This window comes from Myotis nattereri (assembly GCF_964212035.1).
Source record: "Myotis nattereri genome assembly, chromosome: 9".
Taxonomy (NCBI): Eukaryota; Metazoa; Chordata; class Mammalia; order Chiroptera; family Vespertilionidae; genus Myotis; species Myotis nattereri.
The window spans coordinates 62,373,373-62,394,144 of NC_138084.1; the positions used below are offsets into that span (position 1 = coordinate 62,373,373).

A 20,772-nucleotide genomic window follows, 5' to 3' on the forward strand; every position below is an offset into this window, starting at 1 on the left:
GTTCATAAAGATAACATCACATGAACTACCTGAGTGAATTGGCAGGATAGGTATTCAACAAATAATTTATTGGACCCAGCCATGTCGGTTCGGTGGTTGAGCGCAGACCTATGAACCAGGAGGTCAAGGTTCGTTTCCCTGTCAGGGCATATGCTTGGGTTGCAGGCTTGATCTCCGATTGTGCAGGAGGTGACTGATCAATAATTCTCTCTCCGCATTGATGTTTCTCTCTCTCCCTCTCCCTTCCTCAATCAATATGAATAAAGATATTTTTAAAAAATAGAAATAATTTATTGAACATCTATGAAATCATTATATGAACATCTATTCTGAATTATGCGATATGTTTTGCTGAAAGAGATACATAGAAAAATCATGGTACTGTTTTTCAGAAGATTATTATCCATGTAAAAGGCGAAAGATTTATGCGATCTGAAGAGAAACCAGAGTATATATTATCCATGTATAGAAATAAAACATATAAACATATAGTAAGAAAAATGCAAGGTAGTATTCATTTAGTACCAAGTAAATGATAAAAATAACCGATAAAAGTGTAAAGATTCAGAAAGATCAGAATAGCATGTGATTCACTAAAGGTTTTATTGAACAGATATGATCTGATAGACTTCTAACAGATTGGTTATATTTGAACAAGAAGAATGGGAAAAAAAAGTGATTTCGGGCAGATAAAAATGGTAAGGTCAAAACTTTTTCATTGAGAAAGAACATAATAAGTTTAGTAAATAATAATGTGACCTAAAAGGTGTGATGAAAGGTTTTATGCTTCTCTACACAAGTATAGAGAAGTAGGATGAGATTATCAGAATGATTCATCCTATAAGCAAAGAAAAATTCTGAACAGAGATATGACATGAATTATAACATAAAGGATCAATCAATTTATGTAAAGAAAGTTATAAAGTCATAATTGACGTAAAAAAGACAGTGGTGCAAAGCTGAGACAACTATCCACTAAGATCGCAGCCTTTATATAATTTACAAAATGGCAGTGGCTTTAAACCACTCAAAGTTAAAGATACAATATAATACAACAGAAAACTCATTAACAATCCAGTAACATAACCAGATAAAAAGAAGTTTCATGGTGAAGCAGAGCATGGTATTGGGAAAGGAAAACGAATGCTGTAAATTTCCAATTCAGAAAAGGATGAACTCCATCAAAATTATCACAAGCATATAGTAAAGGAACACTTAGAGACAAGATAACTAGAAAAACAATAACACAGTAGCACATATATACTTCTGTGGTTGCTAAGGAAACTAGAAATACCACAATGTAATGAGACTGACCTCGTAATTCTCCTATAAGATAAAAGGCCAATATGCAAATTGTCCCCTAGATCAGGAGTTCGACCAGGGGGCAGGGCCAGCTGGCCAACTGCCCGTGGCCCCTCCCCCTGGCCAGTCAACCTCCGGCAGCCCCTCCCCTGGCTGGCCAAATTGGCCCCAATTGGGGCAGTCAGGCTGGACCTCACCCATGCAGAAATTCATGCCTTGGGCTTCTAGTCCTATATAATAAAACCCTAATATGCAAATAGACCAACTGGCAGAACTACTGGTCGCTATGATGTGCACTGACCACCAGGGGGCAGACACTCAACACAGGAGCTGTCCCCTGGTGGTCAATGCTGGTGAGCGCAGTGGCAGTGGCGGGGGCCTCTCCCACCTCTACCGCAGGTGAGCAGTAAGGAGTGAGGGGTCTCAAACTGCGAGAGCCCCGGACTGGACTGCGAGAGGGCACAGGCTGGGCTGAGGGACTTCCCCCCCGCTTTGCCCCGAGTGCACAAATTTCATGCACCAGGCCTCTAGTACATGTATAAGAGCTTATGTATTCAACTGAGTGCTATATCCTTCAAATAAATTGCCCCTTTGAGGCTGATTATCACAATATTTCTACTATGGCACAGAATATTTGGAGGTTTTCTATAAACCATAGTATCAAATGTATATGTAAATATATGAAAATAATCTCACTTCATTTTTATCCCAAAGAGTGGTTTAAATACAAATTTTAATCACTGGTCACAGTTATAAAAGACTGTGTGAGAACTTTCCAGAAATTAAATCCAATTTCAAAAGATGAAGATTAAGTACCATTAAAGATATCTTTTTAAAGTGTTGCAAACTGAAAGTAATTTCAAAATTTTTAATGAACAATGGCAGTATTACTGAACCAAGTTTATAGCTTCCCAAAGTGATTGCGTTTTTGGGGGTGAGAGAAATAACCACTCATTTGATTGTACAAATTCTGATTATTTATAAGGTAATGTGACTACTTCTATAATGGTAACAATTCATAGAAAATCAGAACAATTGTTGTTAAGATTATACAAGAGAAATTATAGTGTAGGCTGAAGCCCCATCTTATCACAGTAACTACTGCACAATATATTCAGCACTGAAACAGCAATTTAACAAATCCCAGTAAATAGACCAAACATTCTGCTATTTGAAAATTACACTTGGGTTGTGTCTTACAGAAGCCTTATGTTAAAATCAGCAAAGAAAATTATGTGGGTGCCAGAATCGGTTTGGCTCAGTGGATAGAGCTTCGGCCTGCAGGCTGAAAGGTCCCAGGTTTGATTCCAGTCAAGGGCATGTACCTTGGTTGCGGGCACATCCCCAGTAGGGTGCGTGCAGGAGGCAGCTGATGGATGTTTCTCTCTCATCGATGTTTCTGGCTCTCTATCCCTCTCCCTTCCTCTCTGTAAAAAATCAATAAACTATATTTTTAAAAAAATTATGTGTGGCTAAAATTACCCTTGAAAAATACATTACTGTTTAAAGTGTTTTTTTTGTATACCACACTGTTCAAAATATGTCCACCCAGTTTCTCCTCCATTTTTTAAACAAATTACTGTGTTTCCGTTTTATTAAGCACCAGACAAATTAGACAGCTTATATTTTGAAGCCATATTGTACAAAGGAGTATTTTTAAAGCGCATATAGTTAAATTTGCATAAATTAAGTGTGTCTGTGCTTTACACTGTACTGAGAAAGGGAAGGCTTTCTAATAAATCTGACCTGGGAGAAATAATAACAAATTATAAAAAACAAGTGACAAATATGGCTTCTGTAGATACACTAACGCAAATATGAACAGTAGAAATATGAAGTGAAAGATTTTATTGGTACTCAAAAGCAGTTTCATATACACTAGATGATTAACTTACAATATATACCATACTCTAAACACATTTATCATATCAACACGTGATTCCTATGACAATGGTAAAGATAAGTAAGGATGTCACACTATAAAAATCCCAGTGACTGCACAGTTCAGCTATTTAAAAAAGCCATGTCTGTATATATTTTCAGTGCATTTTTATCTATCTTTTGAAATCTTGACAATAATCTTAAAAGGAAGATATTATCTATCTTTATTTATAAAAACCAAACCCAAGGACATAGACTCTAAATGACTTACTGAAGATCACACAGCCTCTTAGTGAGAGAAGGGGGTCTGGAAACCAGGGCTCCTGACTCCCGGTCCAGTGCAACACAGTGACTGCTGCCAATATTATATTTGCACGAGGTAGTAAAAATTATGCCTTTAAAAAGCCATTATTTTTTTTTATCTCTCACTCATGCTAAATTTTAGCTTCAGGAAATAATCATTAAAATAATTTAAAGTTTACAAACATGCTTCTTTAATTACATAACTGAACTGCATGTGGGTTTATGCCAGAAACTTCTGAAAATATTAGTTATCCAACAGAAAGAAAATAATGTACTAAAGAGATGAAAATCTGCAGAATTCTCTCTCATCTTATTGATTACACTTAGCACAAACTTTAAGGGATTCCCTATTAGGTGAAAAAGTAAAAATTTGCAAAAAAGGCAGTTTCTTATGAGAAAAATTTTATTTTGGAAAACTTTAGTGTTAAATGTTTGAAGGGGCACATTTTATTTAATTAACATAAATCATGTTTCATTTGGTCAACTAGCAAATGTCCATGGTCTCTCCATATTTCAAAATTACCACTTATATTAATGTCAAAAATTCTGAAAAAGAAGATAATTTGAATATGATGGTTCCTCTTTTTAAAATTGTGGATACTTTCATTATGTTAGCTGAGGGTGGTGCGGTGTGAAAGGATGATGACAGAGGGAAAAGGACGTGAACTAAACCTGAGAGAAATGAGAGGGTAAAGCTAAGTTGATAGGTTAGACATTTCTTCGCCGTCAGAATTAAAGAATCCATGCAAATGGATGTAATTTCTATATACGCTGAGTATACATTCAATTTCTGGAAATGAGAATTTAATGAAGCTTCTCCAATGACACCTTATCTTTAATCAACAAGAAAAGTATCAGAGACTCCAAAACAGGAAGCACGAACTAAGTGAATGAAGAGGATCAGTATCCGCGCACCTTTGTGTGTCTTGGTTAGTGTCATGTAAGATGCACATACGTGAAGAAGCTGACTGCCGAACAACGTAAAGGTAACACTCCACATGGCTTGTGTTCTTTCTCTAACACAGCAACTACACACCAGTAAAGGGTACGTGAATGCCACTCGCATTTCTCAGCAGAAGAAATATCCTTCCTTCTAGACTCTGAGGTTAATTAATTCTCAGGAGAAGATTCATTCTAGGAATTGCCCTATGAACAATGTTGGTGACACTTTACCAGCGGTTCTCAACCTGTGGGTCGCGACCCCTTTGGCGGTCCTACGACCCTTTCACAGGGGTCGCCTAAGACCATCCTGCATATCAGATATTTACATTACGGTTTGTAACAGTAGCAACATTACAGTTATGAAGTAGCAACGAAAATAATTTTATGGTTGGGTCACAACATGAGGAACTGTATTTAAAGGGCCAGAAGGTTGAGAACCACTGCTACACTGTAAGATCTGAAGCGCAGTGAAACCCACGAGGAGGGATACAGTCCTACTTGTAAACCATCACCTCTCCTGGATGTCTGCTTTTCTGTGACAGTTTAGAGGGGCAGCCTGGATAAGCAAAGGAATAGAGATGTGATGCATTCTACGGGCCGGGCCGGCACAGGCCCTGCACTGTGGCACCGCTAGGAGAAATCAACAACAGGGTCTCCGCTCCCAAGGAGCTCACAATCCGATGCAATTACGAAGGACATCAAGCCGAGTCCGCATAATACACGATGCAGTGAATCAACTGATCGCTGTTCATCCACTGGCTGGGGAAATGGGCAGCAAGGAATAGGAAATAGAAAAACAGGAAGACACACCTAAAGACAGGAAAGCCGATTCTCTACCCACCCCCCCCCCGCCCCCGACACACACACACATTTTCACGGTACAACACTCCATTTCGCAGAGTGGATCCTGCCAGTTTGGCGTCCCTGACAACTACGGTATCCAACACAACCTGTGCCGCTGAAGGTGGCTCCACACCTCCAGCAGGGATGAGCGGCAGCAGGAGGAACAGATTCTCCCGGGAGCAAACACCAACAAACACTAGAGTCATTTCCAGGACAACAAACCTGGCTCTAGGCCGGACGCAGGTGCCCGCGCCGCGCGCCCGCCGTCCGCTACTCTGCCTGCCCTGCCGGGGCGGGAGCGCGTCGCCAGGAGGCCGGACACTCCGTTAGGGACCACGCTTCTCGGTGACGCGCGCGGGACGACACAATCCCCTGGACCCTCGGAACGGAGCTCCGCGCTCAGAAAACAAACATGGGGCGGCCAAGGCCACAAGCCCGCGAAACAGCCACTCGCAGGCCCCGTCTCCGTCCCGCCCAGCTCCCCGCCGCGGGACGACCTCGCACCCCGCCCACTGCAGCGCATTCCGCGAGTGGAGGGTGCGCCCAGGGCGGTCCCACCCACCCCGGAGCATCCGCGGGAACTTTCCTCGCGACCCGCTGGGAGGCGTGGCTTCCCCGCCCCTCCGGGAGGCCGACAGCAGCCGGAGCGCAGCCCGAGCGAGGCCCCGCCCCGAGCTGGCCCGCGCCGCCCCGCGCGCTCACCTTTCAAAGCGCCCCCGCCCCCGCCCCGGGCACTCACTCCTGACAAGCGCGCTCCTGCCGGTTCCGGGGTCCGGGGGAAGTCCCGCCTCTGGGAGGGGCGGGGGGCGGGGCCAGAGGCGGGAGGGCGGGGGCGGCTTCCGGGAGCGAGCCCAGGGGGAGGAGCGGTCGCAGCGCGTTAGTCTGGGAGCGGAGCGGGCTCCCGCTTCCACTGAGGTGGGGAGAGGGGCCCGGCGGCGGCGTCCAGGGGGGCTGGGAGGGGAGGACTGTGCGGGCCCAGCCCGCGTGGGGACGTGGGGCTTGCGGGGGGACGGGCTGCCTGCTGGGCTGGGAATCAGCCCGCCGCGCCCCTGGGGAAGGGGGCCCGTCGCCGACTCCTGACTCTTCCGCTCGCTCGGAACTTCGGGGTGGGGCAGGTTAGGGGCGCCTCCCGGGATCCTGGCGCGGAGGAGGTTTGTGGCCGAGGCGGGGTGAGAGCCTTCCCCGCGGCCGCTGGGGGAGTAAAGCCGATGTGTGTATTCCCGGTTATCCGCGGAGGCGCGGGGCCTCCTCTCCTGCCCGGCTAAGTGGAAGGCCCGTTCCCTGCAACTTCCCTCTCACCTTCCTCTGCTGTCTCTTTGCCAGCCCAGCCCGGCCGGGACGGGGCCGGGGCAGCCAGGCGCCAGGGAAGGTGGAGAGAGTGTGTGGCACCGAGTTAAAGTGAGTGAAGCGAGTCCCGGGAGGAGAAGTCTGCAGACGGCATCCCTGTGCGCGTGCGGAGAGTCCGGAGCCTCAGCATGTCCGGGAAACGCAAGCGGGTGGTGCTGACCATTAAAGATAAGCTTGACATCATCAAGAAACTCGAGGACGGGGGCTCTTCCAAGCAGCTGGCGGTGATTTATGGGATCGGGGAGACGACCGTGAGGGATATCAGGAAAAACAAGGAGAAGATCATCACGTACGCGAGCAGCTCCGACTCCACCAGTCTCCTGGCCAAGAGGAAATCGATGAAGCCCTCCATGTACGAGGAGCTGGACCGGGCGATGCTGGAGTGGTTCAACCAGCAAAGGGCCAAAGGGAATCCGGTGTCCGGGCCCATCTGTGCGAAGAGGGCCGAGTTCTTCTTCTACGCCTTGGGGATGGATGGCGATTTTAACCCCTCCGCCGGCTGGCTGACTCGGTTTAAGCAGCGGCACAGCATTCGGGAGATCAACATTAGAAACGAAAGGTTAAACGGAGACGAGGCCGCCGTGGAAGACTTCTGTCACAACTTTCGAGACTTCATTGAACGAGAGAATCTGCAGCCTGAGCAGATCTACAACGCGGACGAAACGGGACTCTTTTGGAAATGCCTGCCATCCAGGACTGCAGTCATCAAAGGTAAATGCACTGTCTTTGGGCACAAGGCAGTGGAAGAAAGAGTCACCATCATGTGTTGTGCCAATGCAACGGGTTTACACAAACTTAAACTGTGTGTTGTGGGGAAAGCAAGGAAACCTTGCTCCTTCAAGTCAGCCGACACCTCAAACCTGCCAGTCTCGTATTTCAGCCAGAAAGGTGCCTGGATGGATCTTTCCATTTTCCGACAGTGGTTTGACAAGATCTTTGTGCCACAGGTTCGAGAGCACTTGCGCTCCAGGGGCCTACAGGAGAAGGCCGTGCTCCTGTTGAATAATTCACCAACACATCCAAATGAAAATGTCCTCCGGTCAGATGATGGCCAAATATTTGCTAAATACTTGCCACCTAATGTGGCCTCGTTGATTCAGCCCTCGGACCAGGGCGTCATAGCAACAATGAAGACAAACTATCGTGCAGGTCTTCTCCAGAGCAACTTGGAAGAAGGTAATGACCTGAAATCATTCTGGAAAAAGCTAACTCTGCTGGATGCACTGTATGAAGTAGCCATGGCTTGGAATTTAGTAAAGCCAGTTACCATTAGCAGAGCATGGAAGAAGATTCTCCCTTCCATAGAGGAGAAAGAAGGCTTGGACTTTGATGAAGAAGATATTTCACTGGCTACCGTGGCCACCATTTTACAACACACCAAAGGATTGGAAAATGTGACTACTGAAAACATTGAAAAATGGCTTGAAGTGGACAGTACTGAACCAGGTTATGAAGTATTAACTGACAGTGAAATCATCAGAAGAGCCCAAGGCCAGACAGAGGAATCCAGTGAAAATGAGGAGGAGGCCATAGAGCTAATTCCAGAGAAACATATCAATCATGCCGCTGCTCTCCAATGGACTGAAAGCTTATTGGATTATCTAGAACAACAGGGTGATATAATTCTGCCCGATAAACTGGTGATACGTAAACTTCGAGCCACCATCAGAAATAAACAGAAGATGACCAACTCAAGCCAATAATGGCATTTCAATATTACTGTTTGTAACTCTTAACCTCTCTGCAATAATGGCTTTATTTTGTGTGTGTGTTCTGAATTGTCAGACACAGTCCTATGAAATATGGAGACAAAAATGTACCTGAAGTGGTTTGAGGATTATGTGTTTTGCATCATCTGTGTCTTTTGTCCCTTATGCAGATAATCTGAAGCTGGTTCTGTATAAATATAAATTACATGTACACATGTTTCCACTTTTGTAGATCTATAATTATCCCATAACAGTAGCATTCCCTATGTTTTCTAGCAAACGTTACAGATAATAATGAACAGATAGAGCATTTTCCTGAAATTTTTGTTTAATTCGTGAGCACTGCCGCCGTAATCTTTTCTTGTGTTAACCCACTTACATGGTTATCTGCTTTGTGTATCTGTATGTGCTGAAAGAATGAGGAAATATCTATATTGTTAGATTTCAGGGTGATCCATCATAACTCAAAATGAAGTTCAATAATGAGGAGGAAACAGTAATATATGAATTATAAAAATGTCTTAGAAATCGCAGTTCTGTTAACATTAATGTTTAGATGGCAATAGGGGAGATTTTTCTGAAAATTGAATTAAATACAATATAGGAAGTGATTGCTAAATTAGTGAGAAAACTATTGGAAAACATATATAAAAGATATTCTATTCATTTGTAGAAAACTGGAAGTTAAAAATTTGAGGAGCTTTAAGTTATTTATACAAAGGGAATAAATAGGCTTCTTTTAATTGGGTCTTTTTTATTATGAATTGAGTAACAGTATAGGTTTATTATTTATTCACCTAATTATATTACAGGTTCTATAATGTTACATGTGATAATGTTACATGAGCGCCCACCTTATATGTGGGTGACCATCTTGGGAATTTGAAAGTTTTGTTGTTTTTTACTGTGTACTTGATATTGTGAATAATTTGAAAAAAATTTGTCATACTGTCTCTTTATTTCATATGAAAAGAAAAAAAAAGAAAGTTTTTATTTTTAATAAGCCATAGGTTATGTACGACTTGCTTTATGAAGAAAGCAGAGATAATTATGGAAAGTGTCAGATTCTTAAGAAGTTCATTATTTTGATACTTGTAAAACTTATTCTAGAATTTGTAAAAGTTTTGATATATTTGCTTAGTAAATTTAGTATGTTTATTCAAGACATGAAAACACTACCTATGTGAATATTAATATGTGATTTAAAAACAAAGTCTCTCCATATTATTTAATGTTTTGGCCCTAAATTTTTTTAAAACAGTAGAATTGTTCTGTCAGTCATTTTTTAAAGTTTAACTTTACCATATAAATACTTTGCATTTATAGTGCCTTTCTTAGAATTCTAAAACTTTAAAAATATTTTTGCTTTCCATAATTTCTGTTATCTTCATGATACATGTCTAGATCTTTAAAAAGACATCTGTGATGAGAACTTTAAAAGTTTTATGTGCTGCATGAATTGCCTCAGCGCACAGAGTAAAAGAAACATGAGACGTTAACAGATACTGAATCAGATGATTACACCTTCTATAAATTAATTGTATATAAATGGATTTTTCATTTTTCTCAAATGAAAATATATACTAAAAAGCTTCTTGGAATTTCTGTCTGGATTTGCTCATTATTTTAAAAATTAACCTTGTCAGTAAAATTCAGCTGTATCATTGCCACCTAGTGGTTAAATGAACATTACTGTTCAGCAGTGTAGTTTCAAACTTTTAATATCTAGTAAAAGGTTCACTGTTTTGTGGCCTTGAGTGTGAATCTTGTGACTCTTCTCTAACCTGTGAGAAACTGTGCTTTATTTGTTTTATAGCCATTTACTCTCTCCTGAAGCTGCCAACAGTTCTGTTTTGGACCCTTCTATCCTTAAACAATGATAAAAGCTGCCAATTACTGAATACCATGTTATAGTTTAAGCCAATGGTTCTTCCTAATTCCCCGACCCTTCAATACAGTTCCTCATGTTGTGGTGATCCCCAATTTCATTGTTACAAATTGAACATAATTAAAGCATAGTGATTAATCGCAAAAACAATATGTAATTATACATGTGTTTTCCGATGGTCGTGACCCATAGGTTGAGAACCGCTGGTTTAAGCAGTGTACTTATATAATCCTCAAATTGTGAATTAGGTGGAAATACTGATGTTCAGCTCACACTCTTAATTGCTAAAAATCACCACTTGGCTATGGGTAAGAATTTAAGCCCAGGTATTTGTCACCAAAGACTGTTCTTGTATTATCCAACCTAGGCTAACCTCGTCACCTTTTCAAATCTTCAACATTTATTCCTTGCTGCCACCCTCCACCATCTACCATAGTTAACTGAACTTACTTATCTACTTTCCAGTGAAGTTGTGGCACCTGTTTTCTTTTCCTTTACTCTTTTATGAGATTAGTCTTCACTGCTCTGCTGTCTCTCTTTCCCTGTTTATCCACAACCTAATAATCACATTTGAAACTTGGGTCATCTGTTTTGCTTTCTACTTAGCCATGCTCAGTGAGGAGCCTTTCTCACTTCCCAATGTAAAACCCATCATGGGGGGAAAGTTTATACAAACACTATTTCTCTTTAGCTCATGAGGCAATCTCGGAGTTGGCACAGCACAGCATTAACATGAAAGTCTTGCTAGACCTGGAAACTGTTATTACCCAAAGCACATGAGCACGTATATACTTAGATCCATGGAGATCAAAGGGGAAAAAATTAACCCCCCATAGATACAGGAAAGAGAATGAAGGTTAGGTCCAAATAGGTGGTTAGAGAAGAAGAAAAAAATTCAAGGGCAATGTGGCCTGCAGTGAGGTTCATTTGTAATGATGTGCATTTCAGCATCCTGGCCCCAGGCTTACTAGTATGTGCTGCTTATTCATAGATGGCCCAGTAAACTCTTGTTTTTTTATGGTTTTTCCCCCCCTTTCTTACGGAATGATAAGAAGTCAGTGCCAAGCTAAATGTTTGATCAATAGTTGGGACCACTTAATGGGTGATGCCAGAAGATGTCAGGGTACTATATTTGGGTACAAAGTCATCAATTCTTAGTTTCTGTTTGGCTTTCTATTTCTCCACTAAATTAGCCGTAGACTCATATTCTCTGACCAGTCTTGCCAGATTTCCCCATTGATGAGCCTTGCTACATCTCTCAGAAAACCAACTATACGTTACAATGGTTCTTTAAATCCACACTCCTCGTAGCCAAGAATTCTATGAGAGTAGGTGTACCTGCAGGGGTTGATGCAGGAGAAACTTGCTGCTTCTGAGAGATTTGGGCCTTTTGGGGGTAAATGGGTGAGGGAAGTGGAATTCTTTGCAAGGTTTAAATTCAGAGAATCATTCTAAAGAGTCTTGCATATGCATGAATGGTTTCTAATACTTCACTCTTTGATGTGAGGAATTTGCATTAAATGTTGCATTCAAAAATAAATCCTCATTTTACAAAAAGTCAGTGAATGAAGAATTTGTTTAGTTTTACTATATGTGTAAGACTACTGGGCATGGCAGGTTTAGGAAAATATAAAAGGGAAGAGGAGTTCTTGTCCTTCAAGATCTTGAAATCAAGGTAGAAAAATAACACTTGAAGAAAGCAACCTGTCTGGTTGAATTGTAAGCTCATAGAACAGCCAACATAATGTGGTAGGACGATTAGGAAACCATCATGGTTTATTTTGCTTACTCATTCCTCAGTTGGCTTCTACTCTACATTTAAAGCTTTTGTTAGCCTTTAGTTTTTACTGCACCTGAGTGACTTCACCCATTTCCATCGCCTGCATGCTTATGACCCCAAGTCCATCTCCAGGCACTCTTGAGAAGCCCAGATTTGTATCTGCAATTGAGTAGCAGGTTTAGGTTTGGAAGGGAAGTTAAACTTGTTGCTTTGCTTCCCACCTGTAGTAATCCCTTCCTTAGTATCCTAATGTCAGAGCCATCTAGATGGGCTAAGGATTTCAAATCACTTTTTAACTGAATGCCTCATTTAGCTTATCTACCTGGGTCTGAAATTGAAAAATGGGTAGTCATCTATTTTCTTATCTGTATCTCCTCTTAAGCCAGCGGTTCTCAACCTGTGGGTCTCAACACATACACAATTACATATTGTCTTTGTGATTAATCACTATGCTTTAATTATGTTCAATTTGTAACAATGAACATCCTGCATATCAGATATTTACATTATGATTCATAACAGTAGCAAAATTACAGTTATGAAGTAGCAACGAAAATAGTTTTATGGTTGGGGGTCACCACAACATGAGGAAGTGTATTAAAGGGTCGCGGCATTAGGAAGGTTGAGAACCACTGTCCTAAGCCTTTCCTGATGTACATAGTGCCCTTGCCTCTGGCCGTTCCTTCCCACAGACAGTCACAGTGGTTTCTGTTTTCTCTACCCTTGTTGTACAAGGGTAAAATTGAGTTGGTTGTGTTATAATCCCCAACATCCTTAAAAGATCATCATTTAAGGCAGCGGTTCTCAACCTGTGGGTCGCGACCCCTTTGGCGGTCGAACGACCCTTTCACAGGGGTCGCCTAAGACCATCCTGCATATCAGATATTTACATGACGATTCATAACAGTAGCAACATTACAGTTATGAAGTAGCAATAAAAATAATTTTATGGTTGGGTCACAACTTGAGGAACTGTATTTAAAGGGCCAGAAGGTTGAGAACCACTGATTTAAGGTATCAAGGCAATAAAGGATTAATTGTGGTTGAAAATCCCTTCAAAGTATAATAATATTTTATGGAATAAAATAAGGTTTAAAGAAACAAAAGAGATGGATAAGTAAAGGGATATGGAATAGATTAGTGACAAGCATTTGCATAATTATTCTCCCTTTCTGAATGAGGAAAATAAAAAAATATAAAACATGAGTGAGAACAATGATGGCAGATTTGTTTTTAAAACTTTTTAAAAAATATATTGAGATGATTTCAAGTTGACTGAGAGCAGCTGTGCGATTTCCATTACCACTGAAAAACAATAGCAGTGGGAGTCTGTCTACCTTTTCATGAATAGCATGTTGACAGAAGATGGCAGGGGTGCTTGGTGTTTGATGCCATTCTGAACTTCAGAGAATAAATGGTATTAAGCAGCCAAGTAGCTCTTCTGTTCCCCTTTTTGTACGTGATGTCTCTTGTATGTCTGACAAAGTATCTGCCTTCCCAGTAACCTTGCTGTTGTCTACAGATAGCCTCAGTTCTCTGTCTTTTCCTGGTTAATTTCTTTATCCTCACGCAAGATTTACAAAGGAAGACCTGAGTAGATTTGTTTGGTATAAATTGACACAAGCAATAGCACTTTGTCATTGCGTATGTGAGAGGGGAAATGTGTAAGTTTCATTCTTTATAAAAGACCTGTTTGATAAGTCTTTTATTGTATAAGGCATGTAAAGAAACATCTTTGTTGCAGAAAAGTGTAAGGGTTCTATGGCAGATGAAAACAAGAGGCAGCATTTAACATATAATTAAACACCGCTATTATCTCTGATTTTCATTAAGTGTTTAGGACTACCTTATTTTACTCTGTATAGTACAGATATTTTAACAAATGAAAATTTAAGGTAATGTGGAAAAATCAATTATTCATGAATTAATGGGGAAAATTGTGCTCCATATATAAAATAATAAAAGTCTCTTTGAGAAACAACGACCCCCTTTTAATTTCAGTACTTTGTTAGTACCTTTAATGTGACTATGACATCTTGTCTTTTATTCATTCGTCTCAAACAGTGGTTCTCAACCTTGGCTGCACATTAGAATCACCTGGGAATCTTTTTAAAATCCTGATTTCTGGGCCTCATCCTCTGGAAATTCTGTTTCTTTGTTATGGGATGGGGCCACAACATTAGTCACAAAGAAACAGAATTTCCGGAGGATGAGGCTCAGAAATCAGGATTTTAAAAAGATTCCCAGGTGATTCTAATGTGCAGCCAAGGTTGAGAACCACTGGTCTCAAATATTTATCTACTCCATCACTAAAAATTTAGATATTCATTCCCCAGTTTCTTGCAGAACCTAGGTTATCCTGAACCTGAAATTAAATCTATGTATTTTGTATATTACAAAGATAACTCTTGTGATCTTAAAAAGGAAGGAAATCTCACCCTTTGTGAAAGCATGGATGGACCTGGAAAATATGCTAATTGAAATAAACCAATCAGAAAAAGACAAGTACCATATGATTTAACTCCGGTGGAATCTAATGAACAAAGTCAACTACGTGATAAAATAGAAACAGATTCATGGATAGACTGACAGCTGTGAGAGGGGAGGGGAGCTGCAGGGCTGGGTGAAAATGGTGAAGGGGTTAAGCAAAACCAACAACAACAACAACAAAGAAACACACACAGAGACACTGACAGCAGCATGGTGATTATCAGAGGGAAGCGGGGTGGGGAGATTAGAAGAGGGTGTAGGAGAGATAAATGGTGGTGGAAGGAGACTTCACTTGGGGTGGTGAATACACAATGCAATATACAGATGATGTATTATAGAAAAGTACAACTAAAACCTATGTAATTTTATTAACCAATGTCACCCCAATAAATTCAATTAATAAAAGAATGAAAAATGACTGTTGTACATTAAATTGCTGTAGTACTTCTGTGATCAATGAGGTGATGGAGATGCTCAGCTAGGTTGGTGATTTTTGATGAGTTTTAACATACAAGTGAGTTTTTAAAACCAGGATTATTTTGAGGTTATACTTTAGAAATACTTACAGTATATAATATTTATTCATTAATTTATATAAACTAATGACAGAAATAACCTGTTTGGTGACATATTCCAGATATACACAATACCTTTATATTACCTGGAGATGATTTGCTAGCTTAAAAAATAATCAAATGCAAATAAAAGTAGAAAGTTAAAGAAAAATGTTCAATAATGATTGCATCCTAAAAGTATTAAATATCTAATACAGGAGCTTTATCTTAAATTTTAATAACATTTTCCCCAGGGTAATGAATGTTTTATTGAATTACAAAGATGCCTGGTCTTTAATAAGTGTCTTTTATTTTTACAGTCATCATGATAGATGCTTTAACATAAATCATACTTTACAGCTTGATAGAATTGCCTTCTAATCAGGCTATTGTCATCATTCTTGCTTAAATAGCTGGAATATATTGATATAGCATAATTACAGCCTAATTAGGCAATATCAGATTTGGGTTGACAAAGGGCTCTGCAGGTATTCTAAGGCAAAAGTCAGTTTTCAAGGGTTCAACACATTTCTTGTCCAGTTCATGACACTATACAAAGTTCCATAACATTTTAAAAAAGCATAATACACAAAAATTACTTCAAAATAAGTGTAGACATGTGGACATTTATTTTCTTTTTACCAGATTGGGACACCTTTTAAAACTTTACCCCTTAATAGCACAAAAAAGTACTAAAGAAAAAAAATCAAGCTTGAATGATTGATAAATTCCATCATCGAACAAAATACAGTTTATTAAAGATGACGTGGTGTCCTTTCATTCAAATCTGCTCAGCACCACATGTGTGGAATAGAAAAGAGTGTGGTTTGTGGGAGCCATTGTAAAAAAAAGGCTGTGAATAGTTTCATATCAACAAATAATGCAGTGTACATTAATAATATGCTATTTAGTGAATCTTTTACAGAAGACTTGCATATGCCAGGCACTGCCCTAGGTACTTGGAGTTAGCAAGAGACAGCTATATACTGAGATTAGCCCATGGTAACTCACACAAGTTATTTTATTTCCCCGTGAATCAGCTAATAACAGGGAATTCATTTATGTCTCAACAAAAGCATTAACTTGGTGCTAGAGTCGTCTTCAGATATAGTGAACTTCCTCCAGCAGTACTGAGCTTTGCATCACCAGTAGAGCTAAAAGATTGATTGTACAGGCGATTCACTAGACTGTTAGAGAAGGGGTTCATTAACCATGTTGGCTGTTGAGATGCCCTTCCAACCTTCAGGCTTCACGATTCTTTCACATGGAAAGGTTGTAGGGAGAGCACTGATCAAATGACCACACAGCAATAGGAACTTTCAGAAGCTTTCATTTGTGCATTCAGTGAATACCTACTTAGTATTTACTAAATGTCAGGCACTGGTCTATCCTTTAGGAATCTAGCTTTTGAATAAGTAGGTGCTTTAAAATATATATATATATATAATTTCGGAGAGGAAGGGAGAGGGAGAGAAACATCAATGATGAGAGAGAATCACTACCTCCTGCACGCCCTCTACTGGGGATCGGCACCGCCGGCATGTGCCCTGACCAGGAATTGAACCATGACCTCCTGGTTCATGGGTCAATGCTCAACCACTGAGCGACAATGGCCGGGCATGAATAAGTAGGTGCTTTATAGAATGTAAGCCTTTTACTTGACATCTCTAGTTTCAAAGAACCACATTTTTTTTATGGGATCTTAAAAAATCAAGAAAAATCCAGAAATAATTAGACAACAAACATAATGAGACAGATGATATACCTCTCAATGGATTTTTGTAATGAATTTCACAGGGATTTGTGGTTGCTTCTGCGCTTCAGACAACAAGGAGGAGATGGATACAGAGTTTCCACTTGGGATTGTGAAAAAGTTAGAAAATAGTTGTGTGATGGCTACACAGCATTATGGATGTAATAATTATCACTTAGTGGTGCAGTTAAAATGGGAAATTTTAAGTTATATATATTTTACCATAGTAAATAAAACATTTTTTGAGAAAAAAAGATGTAATGGTTTGTTGTGAGACTTACATTCTTCAAACATCCATGGCAATAGATCTTCGTTTGTTTGGGTTTCTAATTAAAATGCTAGCAGAGATTTATAGTGTCTGACTCCCTTAAAAATGGTTAGCCAAGATGAATTAAAGAATTTGTAGATGAGTCTTATAATGATCTTTCTGCTCAGTGGTGTCCAAGAGGAGGAATAATGACTACCACACACTTCACTTATTGTCAGAGGCTAATAACAAACCAGTGGAAAGGACTATGTGAAGAATTGTTATACAACCCATATATAAATTCATTCATTTTAAAAATAACTTATTTGACAAACATTTAAAAATATATGTATATACTAGTAACTAGGTGGAATGAGATATGTCAAGATAAATAAGACACATACCTGTCAAGGATTTTAGGGTCATGACTGTATCTTCAATATAAAGATCATGTTCACTAGTGTTTTCCACATTCAACAATAGGATCCTGGACCCTGTAGATAATGAAGAGACCTTGTGATAAAATCTCTTAATATATAGTAAGTGAATTGCCTAAATGTATGCACCGTATGCAGAATTTTATTTGAAACGAATAATACTATCATAGAGCTCTAGTTAACTTCATAAGCTATTCTTTGTAACAATCATTTAAAAAGTACTATAAAATGTGACATAATTACCTGGTTCTTGTTATTAATAGAATTAATTTTTAGAAAAAGTTTTATTTTATTTTTTTCCTTTTTATTGAATTGATTTGGGTGACACTGGTTAACAAAATTATACAGATTCCAGGTGCGTAACTGGAATTCCAGAGCAGTTTTAGGTTTATGTAAAAAAAAATACAGGAAGTTCCCATATACCCTTTCTTCCATACTGTCACCCCACCCCTTGCATGTTACCCAATTATCAAAATCTTGCACCAGTATGGCACACTTACTCTAATTAGTGAACCAATAATGATACATTGTTATTAACGAAGGTCCATAGTTTACATTAGGGTTCATTCTTTGTGCTTTACAGCTTTATCGGTTTTAACAAATGCATAAATAATGTCATGTAGCCACCATTTCAGTATCACACAAAATAGTTTTACTGCCCTAAAAATCCTGGGTTCCACCTGTTCATCATTCCCTCCCTTCCTTCCTCCCCCTTGGCAACCACCGATCTTTTGACTCTCTATAGTTTCGCCTTTTCCACAATGTTATAACGTTAGAATTATAAATTGACTTCTTTTACTTAGCAATATGCACTTGGTTTTTCTCCATGTCTTTTCATGGCTCAATAACTCATTTCTTCTCATCACTGAATAATATTCCACTGTATGAATGTACCACAGTTTATACATTCTCCTATTGAAGATAAAACATTTTGATTGCTTCTAGTTTGGGGGCTGTTATAAACATTTGTATACATGTTTTTGTGTGGACAGGTATTTTCAAGTCATTTAGGTAAACATCTATTAATGCAATTGCTGAATCATATAGTAAGACTGTTTAGCTTTGTAAGAAAGGATCTTTCCAAAGTGGCTTTACCATGTGGCATTCCCACTAGCCATGAATTAGAGTTCCTGTGATCCACAATCTCACTGGTATTTGGTGTGGCCTGTGTTTTGGATTTTAGCCATTCTAATAGGTGTGTAGTGATCTCATTGTTGTTTAGTTTGCAATTCCTAATATTTGATGTTGAGCATCTTTTCATATGCTATTTGCCATGTAGATATTTTCTTTAGTGATGTATGTGTTTAGATCTTTTGCCAACTTTTTGATTGGATTATTTGTTTTCTTATTGTTAGGTTTTAAGAGTTCTTGGTATAATATAGGCATAAATCCAGGGGTCCTCAAACTTTTTGAACAGGGGGCCAGTTCACTGTCCCTCAGACTGTTGGAGGTCCGGACTATAGTTTAAAAAAAAAAACTATGAACAAATTCCTATGCACACTGCACATATCTTATTTTGAAGTAAAAAAAACAAAACGGAACAAATACAATATTTGTATTTGCATGTGGCCCGTGGGCCATAGTTTGAGGACCCTTGCATAAGTCGTCTCTCTCTCTCTCTCTCTCTCTCTCTCTCTCTCTCTCTCTCTTTCTCTCTCTCTCTCTCTCTCTCTCTCTCTCTCTCTCTTTCTCTCTCTCTCTCTCTCTCTCTCTCTATATATATATATATACACATATATATGTATATATGTATATATACACACACACACACACATATACTAGTATACTAGTATATTAATTTCAGAGAGGAAGAAGAGGGAGAGAGAGATAGAAACATCAATGATGCGAGAGAATCATTGATTGGCTGCCTCCTGCACGCCCTCTACCAGGGATGGAGCCCACAAGTCAGGCTTGTGCGCTGACCGGGAATTGAACCGTGACCTCTTGCTCAACATTCAACCACTAAGCTACACTGACCAGGTTAGGCATAAGTCTTTTGATCAGATATGTGTTTTACAAATGTTTTTTCTTAGTCTGTGGCTTTCCCTCCCTCATTCTCTTAACTGTGTCCTTTGCAGAGCAGAAGTTTTAAATAATAAAATCCAACTTACCAATGTTTTCTTTCATGGATTGTGTTTTTGGTGTTGTATTTAAAAAAAACCAAGGTTACCTAAATTTCTTACTATTTTATCTTCTAGAAATTGTATAGTTTTTCATTTTACACTTAAGTCTATAGGGCATTTTAAAGTTATATCTTTGTATAGCGTGTAAGGTTTATGTCTAGAGTCATTTTCTTTGCATGTGAATATCTAATCGTTTCAGCATTATTTGTTCAAAACACACACACTATAGACACCACAAAAGTCCATACAAATCAAAAGTGTACAGCTAGCAGAAATAAAGCCATAATTCACACTCCAGTGACACATTTTAAATTGGAAATCGCTGTTATAATTTTTCTGTGTAGATGGCTTTAGTTCTAACATCATTTGGAAGCACCGAATATCTTGAAATCTTACATTTTGGCAAAGAAAGCACAAGTGTCTGGAGAAAGTTGAAATGGCTTTGAAAAAGAGTATTTTAAATCAGTGGTTCTCAACCTTGGCTACCCATTAGAATCACCTGGGAATCTTTTTTAAATCCTGATTTCTGGGCCTCATCCTCCGGAAATTCTGTTTCTTTGTTATGAGGTGGGGCCACAACATTAGTCACAAAGAAACAGAATTTCCAGAGGATGAGGCCCAGAAATCAGGATTTAAAAAAGATTCCCAGGTGATTCTAATGGGCAGCCAAGGTTGAGAACCACTGTTTTAAATGGAGCAACATCACCATCTTGTGGTGTTAGAGAATACTGACTGCTTCTTAATGGCGTTTTGAGTTTACATACTAATAGGTAAAATATAGTTAATGATTATTCATGGATTACGGGGAAAGTAATCACACAGAATATTGAATCTACAATTTACCAACCCTTTAAAATTTCCATCAAAGTTAAACACTACTTAAATGAAACAGTTACACTGCACTACATTCAGAACCAAGAGATGACCACATTTGTATGTACCTTTTCTTAAATTTATTGCTTAGAGTCTAGGCCAGTGATGGCGAACCTTTTGAGCTCGGTGTGTCAGCATTTTGAAAAACCCTAACTTAACTCTGGTGCCATGTCACATATAGAAATTTTTTTGATATTTGCAACCATAGTAAAACAAAGATTTATATTTTTGATATTTATCTTATATATTTAAATGCCATTTCACAAAGAAATATCAACCAAAAAAATGAGTTCACGTGTC

The 20,772-nt window shown here is 39.4% G+C and overlaps 2 protein-coding genes across 3 annotated transcripts in view; one reads left to right on the forward strand and one right to left on the reverse strand.

The window, feature by feature from the left end:
• Positions 1–5,753, reverse strand: part of CCDC82 (coiled-coil domain containing 82) — a 37,103-nt gene extending 31,350 nt beyond the window's left edge. Inside the window, exon 1 of one of the 2 annotated variants that reach the window (XM_081099454.1) lies at positions 5,494–5,753. The gene's annotated coding sequence lies outside the window, so the exon portion shown is untranslated. Of the gene's footprint in view, positions 1–29; positions 552–5,493 lie in introns of those variants that run through there. The other variant, XM_081099455.1, reaches the window with a different exon arrangement.
• A 371-nt stretch (positions 5,754–6,124) lies between these two features.
• JRKL (JRK like) lies at positions 6,125–10,351 on the forward strand. Its single transcript, XM_081099456.1, has 2 exons — positions 6,125–6,186; positions 6,595–10,351. Exon 2 carries the CDS (start codon positions 6,747–6,749, stop codon positions 8,319–8,321), a length of 1,575 nt encoding a protein of 524 aa, XP_080955582.1. The 5' UTR covers positions 6,125–6,186; positions 6,595–6,746; the 3' UTR covers positions 8,322–10,351.
• The last annotated feature ends 10,421 nt before the right edge of the window (positions 10,352–20,772 follow it).

What these genes read in the sequence shown, in the direction of transcription:
- JRKL (XM_081099456.1), top strand. Translation starts at nt 6,747, where the DNA reads ATGTCCGGGAAACGCAAGCGGGTGGTGCTGACCATTAAAGATAAGCTT.